At 35.7% G+C, this 19,969-nt stretch overlaps 1 protein-coding gene across 37 annotated transcripts in view; it reads right to left on the bottom strand.

The window, feature by feature from the left end:
* NUDT9 (nudix hydrolase homolog 9) overlaps nucleotides 1–19,969 on the bottom strand; it is a 197,839-nt gene that overhangs the window by 143,695 nt on the left and 34,175 nt on the right. For all 37 annotated transcript variants that reach the window (XR_016363293.1, XR_016363294.1, XR_016363316.1 and 34 more), the window contains 2 exons: nucleotides 19,762–19,836; nucleotides 19,272–19,328 (listed from right to left, as the gene is read on the bottom strand). Coding sequence is in view for 28 of the 37 variants with exons in the window: in XM_089823471.1 (XP_089679597.1) it covers nucleotides 19,272–19,328; nucleotides 19,762–19,836 (132 nt within the window). In the remaining 9 variants the exon portion in view is untranslated. The remainder of the gene's footprint in view (nucleotides 1–19,271; nucleotides 19,329–19,761; nucleotides 19,837–19,969) is intronic.

Here is a 19,969-nt window from a genome sequence, read left to right as displayed (position 1 = left end):
CCACGGGAGACATGGGACATGTCTCTCATCCCCCTCCAGCAAGGCAATAATACATAGAGAGATTAAACTCAGTCAGCAAATAATCATCATCGGCAGAAGGAAGAAGAGACTAGGAAAGAGAACAATCCCATAATATATATCAGCTGTTGAAATTTTGATCAGATTACATTAATGGTGAGTTTCTGACGATATTTATCAGAATAAATAATCTCAGAAACTTCAATATATAATACTCCTAATTGAGTCTCCGTTTTCTACAGTGAATACCAATCTTATTTGCACCAAATTTGTGTGTGTGTGTATATATTCTCCAAAAAAATCCAGATTGTAATTGCCCAAAATATAATATGAACCCACACAGTGTATGAAATCTGACAACTGCTGAAATTGATGTGTTCGTTCTTTCAACACTTGTCTGTCTCTTCGTATAAGTAACGGGAGTATGGGCTCGGGACATGCCCACGGGGAGACATGACCCCTCTTCACATGGAGTCACGCCCCCCGTGGACAAGTCTCCACACAATAAACACAGCCTCCTGATAATAGAGTCATGGTCACTCAAAACAGACAAGATATGATGTGATTTGATTTCAGTTTACAATAAATAAATTAATATGATTTATATAATATTATATATATATATATATATATATATAATCTCAGAATTATAATTTCATATTAATTTCTTCACTATTTAAACTTTAATATATTAAGTATTTTGAATTTCTCAATTTAAATATATTTATAATAATAAAGAATTACTTTCAGGCAAGACCGTACAACACAACGGTAAATTGTGAGCCTCTTAACTGAGAGGTCTTGGGTTCGAGTATACTGGAGTCTAAAAAATAATAATAATAATTAATCTCAACACATTAGAATTAATCTTGGCTTCGGCTTTTTACCAATCAAAAAATAAATTAATAAAGAATCACTTTCTATTATATCTAATTGTATACACATATATCAATAGATATTAAATAGAAATTAGTCACTTATTTTATCCGACTGAAGCTACAAATCATCATCATCAGCCCATGTGTATTCAGTGATAATCTGGTATGCATATATAGTTACGTACACACAGCATTATTAATAAAATCGTAGCTACATACTCTGTGATTTCTGCATACAATTCATGTTACTAAATAATTCCAGTAATGTTCACTCATCTTTGAATCTAAGCCTATTATAGATTACTGTAATAGTATAAGAGAAACTGTTGTTAATTATTAGCACATACACAATATCTATAATTTAGATAGGGTATCATAATAGTACCTCTAACTGTTATGATTTTCCATGATGGAAGGGATGGGAATTCTTCATCAGGGGAAACGGCTATGAGCTCACTCTCTAAGCACCTCACTCTATGTGGTGACTAGGGAGTCCTATAGAGCCAAAGGGGGACAGGATGGACTAGCTTTGGGCTTAGAAAGGAGTGGATTTTTGGGACACCCTGCAGTAAGAACCTTTATAATCTCCTTCATGAAAATCTCAATCATGGAAGACAAGTTGAGGACGGATAAGACAGAGGGAAACGGTGATAGGACCCCACACTAGGTAGCCAACTCATATGAATGGAAAGGGCCACATGAGGCCAAGGGGGATAATGTATGCAATAGCAATATCCAACTTATTCCTTCTGCACAAATCTGGCCCTAGGCCACAAATTCTGCACAATGAAAACACTGATTTGTCTTCTCCAACAATTGCAACCCTTCGGAAGATATTTCACCACCTCAGTTATGCAAATCAATGGGAGTGTTCATTCCCAACGATCAATGTAACAACTGCAGAAACCCTTGGCTCCACAAGCTATTCGAAAGAGTAGATGACAACACATTCGATGCCCAACAATGAAGTTGCCCTCCCTATTTATTCTTTTCCTCCAATAGATGGACCTCCTTCTAGAAGAAATAAAATAATATTAAATTCCTACTTCTAGAATATTCTCTTAATTTATTTATTTAACTTTAGTCACTTTTAATTAAACATAAAGTCACCTTTTAGTTTTAATTTATTTAATGACTTTATAAAAAACTAATTTAATCAATTTCTCCTTATTTCTCCACTTAGCCTTCGGAGAATATAAAGGCCAAGAACTCCACTGAGATGCTAAAAAGATGGGGACATTACAGTTTTCAAACAGAGAAGGAATCTAAAAATGTACCTGGATCCGATGACAACAATGAAGTTGACAAGTTTGGTCAATTAAAGGATTTGGTAAAGATTCGAAACATCAAGGAAAAAGAACAGTTTGAGGGTTCTTCATGTGTGGCTGAAGTTGCTCATAACTTGGAGACTCAATTGAAGTGAAGAAGGATGAGATTATTGCAGCATTATCTCATCATGACATGATGCACAAACAAATTGAGGATCATATTTGGGCAATTCAAAAAAAGTTAGATCCAAAGGGGGAATCAGCAGCACCCCTAGATAGAGAAATGCTTAATGATTTAAGTAGAAAGAAGTTTAGTTTTTATTGCAAAGCAGCGCATGATGCAAACCATGATTGTCTATTAAGGTGTAGGGGGAAGATTGACTGTGTTATGTGGGCATATAATGAGAATTCTGAATCTAAAAATTTAGATCAGAAATTTGATCAAGAAGGGTCTAAGCTAGCAGGATCAAAACTTGAGGAAGAAAGGGCTGAAAGGGAAGAGTCAGTTCAGCTACAAGAAGCACGTCTCACTAACATACAGCGTGAGGGATCCTTTAGGATGCATGGAGCTTTAGTTGGGCAGAAGATCATTACCTTGCTTTATACAGGAGCCACACATAACTTCATTGATGCTTGGTTGGTTGAAAGACACAACATACAAACGCAGGTCTTTGAGGGTATAAGAGTAAAGGTTAGAAATGGCTACACTCTTAGGTGCGACAAGAAGATTTCAGATCTGCTCATGCATTTGAATAACTTTAGTTTAATGCAGATTTTTATGTTTTAAACATGGGAGATGCTGATATGGTATTGTGGATGACATGGCTCCATGACATAGATTGTGTTTTGATGCCAATACATGAGGAATAGCAAAAACATGTTTATCATTTTGACATACAACAGTTGAGGCGGTTTGTGTTAGTTTTTGTGTACAACAAATTGTGGAGGGATTATATTCTGCACCTTGATACAAGTTTGAGTATTCTTGGCAAAGAGACCTTGCATGTCAAGGAATTCAAGTGTGAGTTAGGCTCTAGAGAGCTGTTGTACTTAGGACACATCATTAGCACACAGGGAGTATGCATGGATCTAGACAAGGTCAAGACAATAATTGAGTGGCCTATACTTGAGAGTCTCACACGACTAAGAGGAATTTTGGGCTCATGTGGTTTTTACTGCAAATTAGTTAATGGATATTCACGACATGCAACGCCACTTTCTGATCTAACCAAGAAGGGATATCTTAGGAACTACATTGCAAGGCAGCAAAAGGGATGGGTTAAGTGGATATGTCTTTCTGAGTACTGCTATAAAACCACCTACCAACTTTCTATTCAAATGACACCATTTATGGTCTTGTATGGTTATGAGGCACCCAACTTTCTTGATTTGTTGATGAGTGATAGAAGAATGCCTAGTGTTGGAGCTTTGCTGCAAGAAAATCGAGATATCATGAAGGCTCTTAAGGAGAACATTCAGAGAGCACAAAACCAACAAAAGCAATATGCAGATCAGAAAAGAGTTGAGCATTCATTTGAGGTAGGAGACATGGTGTACTTGGTGCTACAGCCTTATAGACAGTCTACACTAAAGAAGAATGGTGCAAGGAAGCTAGAGCCATGATACTATGGACCCTTCAGAATCATTAGGTCCATAATGTTTTTGAAGTTACCAACTGATAGTAAGGTCCATAATGTTTTTAATGTGTCACGCCTCAAGAAGGCGTTAGGTCCTTAGATGATGAGGGTAAGTTGATTTTCGTACCTGAAGCTATATTGGATATTAGGGAGAAACAATTGAAGAGACAAGTTATCAAGGAATATTTGATCAAATGGAAGGACTTGCCGGTTGAGGATGCTACTAGGGAAGGTGAGGAAATTTTGCAGCATTCGGAGTTGACATTGCTCGAAGACAAGCAATTTCAAAGAGGGCGGATTGTAATGTCCCCATATTTTTCGCATCTCAATGGAGTTCTTAGCCTTTACATTCTTTGAAGGCTAAGTGGAGAAATAAGGAGAAATTGATTAAATTAATTTCTTATAAAGTCATTAAATAAATTAAAATTAAAAGGTGACTTTATATTTAATTAATTTAATCAAAAGTGACTAAAGTTAAATTAATTAATTAAAAGAATCTTCTAGAAGGAGGAATTAAATATAATTTTATTTCTTCTAGAAGGAGGTCCATCTATTGGAGGAAAAGAATAAATAGGGAGGGCAGCCTCATTGTTGAGCATCGAATGTGTTGCTATCTACTCTTTCGGATAACTTATGGAGCCAAGGGTTTCTACAGTTGCTACGTTGATCGTTGGGAACGAACACTCACATTGATTTGCATAACTAAGGTAGTGAAATATCTTCCGAAGGGTTGCGACTATTGGAGAAGACAAATCAGTCTTTTCATTGTGCCAAATTTGTGGCCTAGGGCCAGATCTGTGGAGTAAGGAATAAGTTGGATATTGCTATAGTAACTTTGCTACAGTGACGCTGCTACAATACCTCTGCTATAGTAATGCTGCTATAGTGTCGTCGCTACAATGATTTGCTACAGGAAAATTCATATTTTTGGAGCGATTCTAGGTTTTTATCTACTACATTTTGCATTGTTTGAGAGTAGATATTTAGGGCATTGGTAGGGTTTGTAAAATCTGTTGTAATCTGATTTATATCAGAGTTTTGTATCAGAATTTGTTGCCCTAATGTCTTATTGATGTAGATGCATATTTTCCTATTTGTAATCAGTGTTATACAAAAAACAATTGCATCTTCATTGTTAGATGCTTGGTGTGTTCTTTGCAAACATATTTATTAAAGTTTGGCATTTAGAAAGCCATCAGAATTTAGATATGCAATATATCTCTTGCTTGCAAAGTCTTTGACAAAATGTCAAACAAGTGAATTAGAGAAGACTTTGTGTTTGACAAAGCTATAACCTGTTGGGGTTATTACAGTCCAGTCTGCATTTTATTAATGTTTTGTCTTTGCAAACGAATAATGAAAATTTCTTCCCATATAAAAGTTATAGTTGTGCATGTCACCAATATGATATCTCTATACAAGATACTACACTGACTTTGGAGGCTGATTATAACTACTTGGCTATCTGTCAACCAGATGTATAATATTCCCTCTCAATTTAACCTATCAATTTGCTATGTTATATATCTCACTATATTCATATTAGGGTTTCTTGTTGTGTAATATCTTACATCATTTTCTCCCATTCTCCATGCTTGGTTGCTTGCATTGAGTCTACCCTTTGTTCACTAACTTGCATGTCTAATGTTATCGTGTGGCATAGATGTTGTAGAATATACTTCTCCTTTCCTCTATATTTTATATCTGCTGTAATAAATATTTCAGTTTATAATTCCTCTTTATACTCTTATCACTTTGATACATTTGCGGTTGGCTCTAATACCATGTTGAAATTCAAAGATCCTTGCAAATGTAATGATATTGCCTTCAAGGTATATATTTTCCAAAGGCAGCTTTCTCTCTTATATCTATAATGAATATAAGTTACGAAGAGACATGTCCGGGACATGTCTATTCGTTAATTAGACAATTAATAACAATTAATTATATATATATATATATATATATATATATATATATATATATATATATATATATATATATATATATATATATATATATATATATCATATTTTATCTCATATTTAATTATATATTTTTTATTTTGTCCGACTAAAGCTATAAAACATCAACAAGCATATACATAATGGGCAAGAAAATTTTGGAATTGGATCAAGAAATACTTGATTTAGATGCTCTGGAGCTCACTTTTGTCACTAAAGTTATATCAAAAATGAAAATTTTTTTTTTTTTAAAACTAGGCTTCCGAAAGATAGTGGAACTATGTCCAGGTGGAAAGGATAAGGTTGTCAACCGCATTCATTGACATCAATACATGAATTTGCTTATTCAGCAGCGGTTTGTAACATCTGTGATAGAACAAGTCAATTGATTTGCACACGGCTTTCACGACCTGCTTGTTTATTCCACATGTCAATGGTTCTTACGAGCATTAGAACCTGAAGACATTATCTCATTTTGTATGGATATGACAGAGACATTTGCCTGAATGATTGAAAGGCACACACAGAATATCACGACTATATTGAAGTTGATACTATAATTTGGTTTTGGCAAAATTCCTGTGTGATGTTTAGAGGAGAGTTGAAGGCAAGTGTTCTTGAAGCGAATCCTACTCTAGAATATGAGGAAGGAGTTGTGCCTGCTATACTTGGTAGTTGTTATAATAAGATTAAACAATTTCATTGGCATGGCTCAAAAGAATTGATGGAGAGTCTTGCAATGATGATGATAATGGACCATTGCTGATGGAGGTCTTGGAAACTATTTTGAACTATGAGCTGCAGTGGATTCTAAATAAAGGAATCACCTCTTATGGAGTTTAGATCACATAAGAAATGAGCATTTATTTTATTTCACTAGGAATAGAACATAATTTTAATATTGATGCATTAGCTATAGAGGCACAAGACAAAATCTCTCTCCCGTTTGCATTAATAACCACCCTTGGTTGCAAGATGCAACCAAAAGCAATAAGTTGGGGATGTTAAATCAGAGGGAGAGGGAGATGTCTTAGCTCTAGAGGGAGCTTTCATCTGCTTGTGATGATCATAGTTGTTTATATTAAGAGGGAGTCATGTTGAATCTCCACCATTTTTCTTACATGTTGTTAATATTATAGTAGGTTTTGAGACTCTTGATGGATATGAATCTTAGCTTTGATTGCATTTCTTGTTAATTATGAGTTCTTTTTTTTTTTTGGCGAAAAGTGGCATGCCACTGAATATATATATTAATAGAAAGCTGGTTCAATGGCTCGTGAAGGGAAGAACACAACAAGAAATCCTCCAGTCGTTACCAATTACAATTACAATCTAGAATGTAAGATACAAACTCGAATTTACACAGATATACACTAAGTTTAGAGGAATTAGAATCCTAATACACGTTTTATCATTTTACATTGCTCGACCTAAACAATCCCGCAGTATCATAATACCACCGATACTTCGAACAAGACCCGTTACTTGCTACCCAAAAAACACAAGCTTAGGCCACAAAAACTTGATACTATTACCGTTCTCAAAAACAGTAGACTCTTCATCTTAATTTCCCGCACAAGTCTATAACCAAACCAAAATCCCAAAATGTGCATAATATTTCCCCTGATGAAAGCACTGACTAAAGGCTAGCTTGAAAACTAGAGTAATCATCTTAAACAAAAATTTGGTTAACTGCACTACCAGCCAATCCACAACTTTTTCACAAGCAAACAAAAAATTTAATTTGGCTCCCACTCCATAGGTGACGGGTCTTCTCCCTCCACCAACTCCAAGCGTACCATCAAGTTATCGATTTGCATGATGTTGACACTCTGCTTCACTAAAACCCTCGAACTCTCATTTTGCATCACACCAGCATTGTTGCTTCCCTCTTCCACATGGACATGCTTTGTTAACTCATCTACAGCCCTCACTTTATATCTCAAATTTTCAACAGCCTTTGGGGTAATGACATCTCTAAAACGCCATATAATATGATCCGCTAGCCCTAGGCTTCCATCAACCAAAGCTTTGGAAAACAGTGACACAAATTTATGGAATTTTGCATCACCTCTTACTAGTTGATTTTCAATCACACCCCCAAAAGGCACCAAACCCACTGCCAATTCATAATTGTGCAGAGCAGCCCTGACCTCATCCTTCCCAATAAAGCTCTCCCAAACTACCTTCTCAATAATGCTCTCAACTGCACCCATATCCTGCAGTAGATCAACAGTGTATGTGAGAAAATAAGAAAGAATTTGGGACGGAAGAATGACCCTCGACAAGGAAACACATAGAACATCTAGGCCCAGAATTTCCATGATACACCTCTGACAACATACACAACTCATTTTAAAAACTTCCTGTAACTATTGCTTCAACACACGTCCAATCCATGGATTCTCCAGAGCTTTTCCTTTAATGCAGACTCTAAGAACTCTGCTCGAATCCTCCATAAAGCTTCTTCACCCAAGCACTCAAATTGCACCACAATCTGACCACTCAAAGAAATAAAATTTCCAATGCAAGCTCACATTCTTACATACCTACTTCGCACAAGTGATCCTTAATTACCATCATAAATTGTTGCCACCTCTCCCCGGCATACTCCAGTGCCATCACAAACAAAAGCTTTTCATCTGCCGTGACGGATTCACATTGTACTACCTGAACCCACGTAATGTACTTACTCGGCCAACTTACAAACCAACAAAAAAACCAACTCGCAACCAAATCACCTAATTATGGCCAAATATACTCTTTTGTACTTAATACTAAATTAACATCCGCATATTTGCAAGTTGACATAATTACACATATTTTGTACTGAGGAATGATTTTCAAATTATAAAAAGATAAACTTCATCTCAACTCCAAACAATCACCAGTCCCACCTTTAGAATACTTAGAATGTCACCTTCGTACTATGACGAATTCCCCAATAAGCTTTATGTTCATGTCATGTTTGAAAAGAACCACATGATGTTGGATCAATTAAAAACCAACTGGCCTACATATACACCAATTAGACTCCTACATGTGTGAACAACATAAGCTCATAATTCCAAAGATATCTGCCCCAACTCTCATGCAATCAAACTGAAACTACCTCTATCCTCTACTTCTTTTTCCATCAAAGAATATAAATTGTTTATCGTGATCAATTTCCTTAAACAAATTAGTAAAACTCCTTTCATCAAAATTCCTTAAACTTGTTCCTACTCGTTGCAAGTCACGTCCCAAATTTGACAGGTTTTCTTCTACTCGATTCCCTTCTCTCAATGTATGAGAAAAAACTATAGCTTTGAACATATCAATTATATTCCAAGCTTTCTGCAAGATGTACCCAAACTTCCAGTTCCCTACTTTTCTCTGAAGACATGAATTGATCACCAAAATGGAATCTCCCTCAATATGAATATTGACTATTTGCAGACTAATCGCTAATTCAACCCCAAGTAACAACGCCAATGCCTCTGCACAATTGTTTGTACCTGTCGAGATCTTGTGAGCTAACATTCTCACCACATTACCTTCATGATCTCTAATACACACCCCTACCCCCGAAGCCCTTGGGTTTCCTCTTAAACATCCATCAAAATTCAACTTTAACACTCCCACATTAGGAGGTTTCCATCTCACTTCCCTCCTGTTTGGTTTTGTACTTGTCCTGAAGCAATAAAGTTATAACTCAGAGATGGTAAATTACTCCATCTATTTGACAACAAAATATCCCAGCTTGTAACACTTAAGTGCTCATTAGTTTTCCTAACATATGCCAAAACCACTTCTACCACAAAGGACTCAAGAACTGCCACTCCTGCTATATTTGAATGCTGCTGCCTAAAAATTCGTTTATTCCTTTCTCACCATAAAGCCCAAACTCCTAATGCTGGAATACATTTCCAAATACAAGAATAGAAGGAATGATTTTCCGAGCATGCCAATCCTGAAACATATCCCATAATGTATTTGGTAATTGCATCATGATATTTAATCTCTGAAGAATAAAGAACCAACATTGCTGAACCATTTTACAATGGATGAATAAATGATCAACTGATTCAGGTTCTTCTGAACACAAAACACATTGTAAATTTTGCACAATGTTTAATTTTTGCAATCTATCACCAGTCAGAATTCTCTTTCTAAGAGCCAACCAAGCAAAGCATCCAGCCTTTCGCAAAACCACTAGGTTCCAATAGAACTTATAAGCCCTTGACATCCTAGCACCTAGTTCTAAATTTCTAGCAACCAAATAACCCAACTTCACCGAATATCTCCCCTCCTGATGAGGAACCCATAATAACTCATCATTCTTATTTGTCACCAAAACAATTCTTGATTCACACATAATAACAAATTCTTGTTTAACCTCCTTTGGGATAGGAAGATCAATTGGGCTCTTCCAGCTAACTCATCCTAACACCAGATCTACAAACTGAAAATAATTTGCAACTGCACGAATTAAAAATATCATGTAATATTTTTAATTTGACATTCACTTTTTTGAAAAATATAACTTAAATTCACTTTATGTTATGTTTTTAAGTTACTTTATCATTTAAATTTTCACTTAAAGTAACTATAGTGCACTTTATATTATATTTTTAACTTGAGTTGTTTATTTTATTTTTCACTTAAGTGACTATATTAACTATATAGTTCAATTTAATTTTTGATATTTAAATCAAATGCTCTAGTAAATATTATTTATTAAATGATATTTACACATTATATTGTTAATATGATAATGTAAATATAATTTATGTCCCACTTACGTAATATTTTATCAAAATTAAATTGACATGTGCTTAAATGGATAACTTAAATATGCAATAAATCTTAAAAGTGGACCTTTTTGATGCAATTGCATGTAAACTCAACTTAAATGTGCAATGACATTAAAAAGTTGAGCTGCATATGTTATATGCATATGCATCAAAAATGTGAGTTTTTGCCTTGGGTTGCATATACAAGTAACTTAAACATGTCTTTACACCAAAAAGGTGTGTTTTGCACCAAAGACATGTAATTGCATCTCCAAAACCCATTTTTGGGCAAAAAGCAAGTTTTTAAAACATGCATATGCATCAAAAAGGTGAGTTTTTCCCTTGGGTTGCATATGCAAGTAACTTAAACATGTATTTACACCAAAAAGGTGTGTTTTGCACCAAAGACATATAACTGCATCCCCAAAACCCGTTTTTGGGCAAAAAGCATGTTTTTAAAACATGCATATGAACCTATAAGGTACGTTTTTGCCTTGGAAGAGCCCATTACATGTTTTTAAGCCTCTAAAAGGTGTGTTTTTCTTTATGTTGCATTTTTAATATATACAAACACCTCCCAAAGATGTGTTTTTCTCTTAAACACATGCATTTGACTTTCATGAACCCGTTTTTGAAAAAACTCCATGCAAATTCCTCCTAAGAACACATTTTTGCATAGAAATCTTGGATTTCTTCATGAGATATCTTCCAATCTTCTCCTTTAGGGATGGTTTTGCAAATCTAATCCTCTCCATACAAAAACGTTGGATCTTTTTGCCAAAAAGGTGTGTTTTCCGCTCCATTTGAAGTCATGTTTTGAGGAAGAATGCCCAAATTTGGGCCTCCAAAATGCACGTTTTTGCATTCTATGGTCAAAAACGACTCATGAATGCTCTTTTGGAATCACGTTTTTATCAAAAACGGGTTTTTTTTCATCTTTTGCTAAAAATGTTGGAAGTTTGAGGGATTTTAGGGCACGTTTTTGGCATTGTGCATTGAAAATGCCTCATTTGCTGCCCATTACGAATTCCTCTTGCAAAGTTTGAAAAGATCCAAGTTTGTTTGAGAATTTTTCAACATTGGAGCTTCTTCCTCCATTTTTGGCACACAATCATCATGTAAGTGGACATTTTCCTTCTTGCTAATTAATTTGTGCTTATCTTGCTGATTTTATGCATGTTTTAGCTTGATGATTTACACTTGTTGATTTTGTTGCCATGGAAAGTGTATTTTTCATTTGAAAATTATGAAATGATTCACCTTCATGTTTTTGGGTTTTTCTCAAACTCCAAATTCGAAATTGCATGTTGAAGTGGTTTGCTTGTTGACATGTTTGGGTCTTTTGCCAAAGGTACGTTCTTCTTTTGAAGTTGTTTTTGTGTTTTGTGTGTTTGCTTTTCGGTTTTCCTTCATTTTTGGAGAAGTTGCAAGTTCTTTCCCAAGAACTTGGTCATGTTTCACTTCACTCCATCTTCCATTTCATGCAAAGAAATCATCACATTCCATTTTCATCTTTTCATGCCATAACACTTTGCATCTCATTCATCAAATGTGATTACATGTATTTCATCCCACCCATCATTCGCACGTACATGTAATCTCATTTCCCATTTCCATTTCCACTCATCTCACTTTCCGCATCCAATCGCACGACATGATTACACGAAAAGTCTTTACATGTAATTGCATCTCTAAAACCCATTTTTGACTAAAAGTCACTTTTTAAAAGGTCAAAAATGTCATATGCATGTTTTTCCATGTACTTTGACTTTACTTTTCCTCAAAGATGACTATAAATTTCATTTTGCCTAAAGTTACATTGCATTTCCATCTTTCCATATGCACTTACACTTCATGAGCAAAATACATGTCATTCTACTTCTCATATCATTACGCATTTCACCTCATTTGTCATCTACACTTACATATAAGCTCATTCTCCATCCGCATTTGCATCTCATCTCACTTTCCATTCCTCATTACATGTTGCATATACATGTACTTCATTTTCCGTGCAACGACACCTTGAAAGCCCAAGTCACTTTTTCAAAGTCAGCAATTTTTATTCGCACACATTCCCACGCGTTTCACCTTCACACATATCCATCTCCTCCCATTTTCCACTTTCATAATTTTTCACTACACCTTCCATTTTCATCCACTACATATGTATGATGTCTCTTTTTGAGATCATCTCATCGGGTCCTCGAAGTATCTAATCCATACTCAAACCTTTGTTGCTGATCAAGAATCAATCTTTTATGGCAATATTCTCTGATGATGTGTTCACGTTTTAGAATTTTTGTGTTGCAGCACAAGCGCAAGAGATGCTCTCACCATCGAAATCTAAGGGCAAAATGAAATACCAATTTGATAAAGAGTTGACTCATGCAACTCCATCTCATGTCATGTCCATTCTTGACAATGTGTTAGACACGAAGATCGGATATGTGGACATGGTTGATTTCCTAGAGACAATAGAAACTCCTGTTGGTCATGACATGAAACGTATCAAGAGAAGTCATATTCACTCGGTGTCTAAGTTTCCCATGGCTACCATGGAACCTGAGTTTGTTCTCAGATGCACAAAGTGTTTCAGCACAAAGTCAAAGACGATCAAGGATGCTAATGGCAGAGTTATTATTAGTCTTGATCCAGAAGTTATCGAGTAAATTTTCAAAGTGCCGCATAATGCAGAATGCATAGATCTGACCAAAGAATCATCTTTGGAAATATGGAATGAGAATAAGGGAGATTATCAGAAGTATGTTAATCAATATTGGTTGGATACCAAAAGAAACAACTTCTGAAAATGGCCAAAGACTGTTCACAAATCTAATTTCAAGCAGGAGTACAAAGATCTCATTATTCTTCTCAACAGGGTTTGTGGTCTTAAAGATTCCACCGATTTTGAACCATGGGTGTATAAATTCATCTTCTAGATCATAGAGAATAAAGAACATATCTTTTGGGGAGAACAGATCAGCACTGCACTCTATCAACAATTGCTCAATGTAGGAACTTCAATGTCTTTCTACATGAATTCCTACCTTGTTTATATTGTCTTCGGAGATCGTCTTCGGATTCCAATTTGGGATTATTATGATCAGATCACTCTAGCTAATAGCAAGTTTCATTACAGAAGAGTTCAAGATGCTTTCTTTGGGCATTTTCGGTGTCTATTTGATAGACAGTTATCCATCAAAAGGATATCTGATGAAGCTTGGGAAAAGGTAAATTAGTATGGTTGTATCTTTATCCAATTTCCAACCTTTACTTACTTGAGGGTTGGGTACTTTAAAGGTGAGTCATATACCTTACCTAGGTATGCTACTAATAGAATCATTCTAATGGAATTAGCTAGACAACTCATGGAAGTGCAATCTGATCAACATGTTTTGCATAGGCCGGATTTTGGTATTTCTTCTGCAGCAAATCATTGATCTTAACATGCTTGAGATCCTGTCAGATTTCCAAATTGAAGATAATGGCAATATTCTTGTTCCTAAATATCATCAGGCCAGTTTCAACAAAATGTGCCCTTTTCCCATTCAATAGCACCAGAAGGAAGGTACATCTATCCTTGATAGATTTCAATCCATTTTAGCAAACACCAATAAGTGGCTGAAAATTAAAGGCCTAAAAAAAGTTAATCCGAAATAGGATTTGAATTGTGGAAGTTTTGGTCCTCCTAGAAGGAAGTCGCAGCTAGAAATTATAGGTAAAGATGGAGCTTCTTCTTCTGATGTGAAGAAGTCTCTTAAATTCAAGTTGTAGGGTGGAAAGGGATCTAAATCATCTCAGATCCCCGAACCAGTTAAGGAGTCAAAGGAGGAATCAAAGTAACAATCAGAGGAAGAATCAGAAGAAGATGAGGAGGAAGAAGGGGAAGTTATGATCATATCTCCCCCAAGACCTGCACAGACTCATGCACCATCCATGCATGAAGTACCTTTTCTGGATGAGATGGAGGATGATGTGGATTTATTTTCCACTGTTTTCACACCTTCCATTCCGGCTTCAGAAGTCAACACATTGGCTCTTCCAATATCTTCAGTAGCTCCTCCCATTTTAACAAATGAACAATATGAACATTTGGGAAGTGTGTTTGAAGATTTTCCAACTCTCACAGAGGGTCAAGTTTTTCAACTTGATACATCTCTAACAAGTTTTGAGTTATTCAAGAGAGAATCCTCTCACCATGCACCTATGAATTCAGCTGTGCAACTGAGTCTTGCTCAGTTACAACGGAGAATCAATCAGGATCAATGCCAATGGTCTCCACTATATCTACTTCCATAGATGAAAGTTTTAGCTTGCCTGCATAGTCGAGCAGGATCATAGTGAAGAAAAGGAAAGTGGTTGTACCTCAGGATAACCTTCCTGTAAAGAAAACTAAGTCCAAATCTTTAAAAGATAAGATTGTTTCAAGGATCTTAGTTGATTCGGAGAGAACCAAGTTTGTAGAGGTTGTTGAGTCATTGGTGGACAAGCCTGTTGAAGAGCTTACCCCATTCTGATTACAAGTTCACCAAAGTAGATATTGGGAAGCAGACACGTTTGAGTTGCTTGCAAGATGCTCAAGATGCATTAGCTAATGTGTCAAAAAGCAATCATGAATTGTGGGAAAAGAAGAATCAGCTCAAACATGAGTTTACTCGTTTAAATAAAGTCATTCGGAAACAATCTTCTCAAAATGTTGTTGTTATGTCTCAAACATCCAAGGAAAGAAAGTTAAATGAAGCTGCCAAGTCTTGGATAGGAGAAGTCATTTCTAAAGGACTCCAAGCTATTACAAATACGGTTAAAATCCTTTAAAAAGAGATGATTTCAAAGAGATTCTCAATGACTGGGATGAGATTGTTAAATTTGATTTAGATGCCATCGAAGAAACATTGAGAAAACTAATAACAAAGTTGCAATCAGCCCTTGGGGATTGTAATGCAATAGAAACGGGGATCACATGGGACTTAGAGCAAATGGGATGTCAAATTCTTGATGAACGCGATAATCTGATTGTAGATGAAACAATGACTTCAGAATATACAATCAGGGTCAATGCTGATTTAGATTCTGAGGATTTCTGTTCTCGCACAATGAACAAATTTGCTTCACATAAATCTTTGGCAAAACACTTGCAAGTTTCTCTAGTGACAAATTTCAAGGTTGTGCAATCAGCATATGAAGATGCAATAAAGATAGAAGCGATATCAAAGACAATGGAGATTTATGATCTTCCTACAGTGCGTAATGTTATCATCAAATTTAAGGCACTAAAGAATAGTCTTTAAGATTGTTATTTTGTTTTTATTTCTGTTTGTACATCAAAGAGGATGCATTGCATGAAAAGATGTAATTACATGTAATGCAAATTGCATGTGTAATTGCATGTAACTCAATAATTTCTCTTCTAGTTAGGCTTGGTCAAAGTTGGTTGAATTGCTCCATCTTTTTCTCAACTCCTTTGCCTATATTAAGGAGTGCCCTCTTATTATAAAATCATCTTTTATTGTATGCAAGAGAGCTCTGGAGAAATTGTGCCAGCAGAACTTTGTTTGTGTAGCACTATTTTGATAGAAAAGTGAATACAAAGGAGCAATTGAGACTTAACTTTGATTGAGTGAGATTGTTACTTGTGCGAATTAGAAGCTTTGTCTGTGATTTGTATATGTTATCTTTGATTCATGTAATATTGTGTTCTTGATAATTGAGTATAAAATGAGTTAAGAAGCAATTGGAGGCAGAGCTTTCACTAGGACCAATTGTAGAGATATATAGACTAGAAGTTTTATCTGTAGCTTATATCTCTTTCTTGATTCACAAAATAGTTGAGATATCTTTACTTTTAGAAGTCTTTGTGCCCTATTCGTAAAGCTTATTCATATAGAAATACGACCGGACTTAGAGCCAAATCAGTACACTTAGCTAGCCTTTGAGTTAGTGTTGGTTTATCAGTATTACCATTTTCAGCTTTAGAATCTTAGATAGAAGTGTAGTTGGAGATTTCACCTTGCCCATTACTCGCTCCACGGGTAAGTGGATTCTTTCCTGAAAATTAAGAGGAAAGAATATTGGTAACACCCTTTTTACAAAATCTTTCAACTTCTTGCTTACCTTGAGTTGATCCAAGGAATGGTGAGAAGGGGGAGCCTTCTCTTTAGGGTAGGAGAGACTCTGTCTCACACGCTATGGCTGGTCCTCCTATTTTGTGACTGGATTTTACCCAAAACTGTCAGTTGCAAAATATCCACCCAACAAATCTGATAACGCTTTCATTCTAGGAGTGAACATGATGTTGAGAGTCCATGATGACATCACGTTGAGAGATTCTGTGATCGGAGTTGGAAGTCATGTTGAGAGAGTCCATGATTGTATCATGTTGAGAGATACTATGATAAAATGTTGGTTGTAAACCTTACTAACTTCTCATTGAGAGATTCTACAATAGCATCACATTGAGTGAGTCCGTGATGGAAGTTGTTTGTGATTTTTCATGTTCAGTGATTCCATGAATATGAGTATTTGTTATAGGTTTTCATGTTTAGTGATTCCATGAATATGAGTAATTGTTACAAGTTTTCATGTTGAGTGACTCCATGAATATGAGTAATTGTAACATGTTTTTATGTTGAGTGATTTCATGAATTTTATAGGATCTATGTGATTAGATTGACATTGTGATTGCAGCCTTGCGTGATTGTTCAGCTAAAGATCTTTCTCTCGCTAAGAGGGGGTGTTGGAGTTTGTAGCTGCAATAGAGATCTTTATATGTAGAAATATGTGCGTTATTATCATTATGGTCACCTTCACTGTAGAGGACACTTGTGATTAAATTGTAATATTAAATATAAAGTCATGTGTCATTCAACATGTGTCCGCTAGAAAAGGCAAGGAGGTGTATACTGTTGAGTCGGGTGATAATATTGAAACCAGAGGGCTCGTAGGTCTAATAGGCTTGCTAAAGAGAAATGCAAGCAAACTTTGAAAAATACTGAAGGTTTGGACTCTAACAATGTTGTGGCTAAAACTGGCAAGGAATTGCCTACCCGTTCCTCGAGAAAATCCCTTGACTCCGCCCACCCCTGATGTCAAGAACACCCCCTATCCCTCTCCCTTTGCCACTCAAATAAATAAAAAATCCAAACCCTGCTCCCAACCCCACTTTTTTACAGATTTCTTTCATGGAGGCTGCCAAGGACGATGCTGGCCCGATGCCTAGAGGGTTGCTGGGAAAGATTAAAGAGAAGTTGGAGAAGCAGGAGGCAGAGCTGCAAGAGCCAAGAAGGGAGGTTGGTAGCTTCAACAGGAGGATTGAGGACTCGAACAAGGTTGCCATCAAGTTTGTGCATGCTTGTTCTGTTACGTTGTGTGTGCTACATGAGAAGATTTCTGGGACCAAGCCTAAGACTGATGAAGACTATAAGGAAGTGTTCCAATTCCTTAAAGAAAAATGGACTGTCGCGTTGCTTTCTAAGCGGCTGGGAGGCAATTTAGATAGTAAGTCTTACAGTTTTTTTCAGCTTTTTGGTTAATAGCCCAGGATGGCTTTAGACTTTTAATTACCCGCCCTGCATGGCGTAGATACAGTGTTTATATTATGCTGGATGACTCTTTTATTAATACTTTAACTATGAACTCTATGTGCTTTTTTTTTTATAGAGGCAAACTATGGTTTGTTGTTTGCGCTGAAAATGTGCTAGAGCTATTAATACACTAGTTACTGTTCCATAGGCAAGCACCCTCTTGCTGCTTTCAATGTTCAAATACATGCATTGAGGCATGGAAATACGAAGAGATGCATTTGAAAATAAAGAATTTAAGTTTTGGGAAATCAAAGAGACCTTCAGTTGTAATGTGAAGAGTCTCTCTTCTTGTTATATATATCACATCAAGCGAAGGACGTTGTGCACTTGAATTTCATTATCAATTAAATGATCTTTTGTTGTGTGCGTGGCTGGGTTGTTCCCTTCATTCTTGAAGGATTTTCTCGGGATATTTTTGGTGTTTATTGTTTCAGTTTTGGCTCTTTCTTATTGTTGTTTATCATCTTACTTTCTGGGCTCAAAATCCAACAGCATTTGCATACATTGTAACTCTGCAACCTGCTACCAAAACTGTAATACACTTGATTATTGTGTCACATCCACATCATGATATGATCTCATCCTGCCTATTTGGAACCTCTGTGATCAAAATGAGTGACGGTTTCATGCATGTTCATTGTGAATTTTGTCAAGTTTTCAAAATATCCAGAAATGGAACATCACACAAGATAATGCATGTGAATCATTCTATGTTCCACTTTAATTTTCTTCAATGCATTCAACATGTGCAACCCACTCCCTTGTTTCATCATATCCCTTGAAGTTCATTGAAGCACCTGAAGTTCTTTTTTAACAAGAACTGGATAATTGAGTAACGTGACGTTGAGTGCTGTCTTATCATCAAAAGTTGTTGACAGAACTGCACATGGTAGTTTACATTTGTCCAATTTTATATCTTGAGTTTTCATCATGTGTTTCATGTCAAGCTACGTGAATTTGTGATTGGTCTGGTGTTATGGTTTTCCTTTTTTCCCAAGCCAGACGGCAAGCTGCCACCAACATTATTGTTACGATAAATATATTTCAAAGGACACTAGCTCTATTTTTGTTTGAATCAGAAAAGAAAAATTAACTGAACAATTAAGTATATATGAAACAGCATTCAAGTTAGCAGCTATCTCACATACCCTAAACTTTAAAGCATTATATAATGCTGGATTTGAAGACAGTCGTTGCTCCCACACCTGCAGAATATACATAGCAAAAGCAGGCAATGAGAATCTTAAGTTATGCTAGAAAAATATTTATTCACGTTGCAAAGCAATATATATTTCAATTTTTTTTAGCCTAATATAAAGTAGTCATCCGTGCAGTTGACAGCTTACATTTAGAAAAGCAAATTGATGCCTTTTTGTGCATATGTTGAAAATGCATATCATCCACTTTTACCAACTAAAACTGAGAATTTCAAAAAAAATGATCGCCCATTCAGTTGTAAAAAATTATATTACTAATTATCTCATTCATTTTATACAATTATATTTCTAATTTCTGCATTTTCATTTTCTGACATTATAACCATTAAAAGGGTATATAGAGGTGAGAAGAAAACACTAATATACAAAAATGCAAATAATTACAGACAATAATCTTAAGGCTACTAGAAAATTAGCTAACCTCCTCGATAGATCCTTCAATTGTGGGATCAGGATGAGGCTTTCTGTCATGAGACGAGCTGAAGTCCACTGCGAGCTACAAAATTAATCAAAAGGCCTTTACATTATATCTCACCAGTTTAATTTCAAAATACATCATAAAATGCATAAATCATAGAAATCAGTACAACTGGCAAATTCAATATCTGAAAAACAAAATCTCATTAACA

Source organism: Cupressus sempervirens, chromosome 1 (assembly GCF_028749045.1).
Source record: "Cupressus sempervirens isolate cs-2001-9-10 chromosome 1, ASM2874904v1, whole genome shotgun sequence".
In the NCBI taxonomy this organism is placed as follows: Eukaryota; Viridiplantae; Streptophyta; class Pinopsida; order Cupressales; family Cupressaceae; genus Cupressus; species Cupressus sempervirens.
The sequence above is the reverse complement of the archived record's forward strand: the minus strand, read 5'-3'. Positions and strand labels throughout refer to the sequence as shown.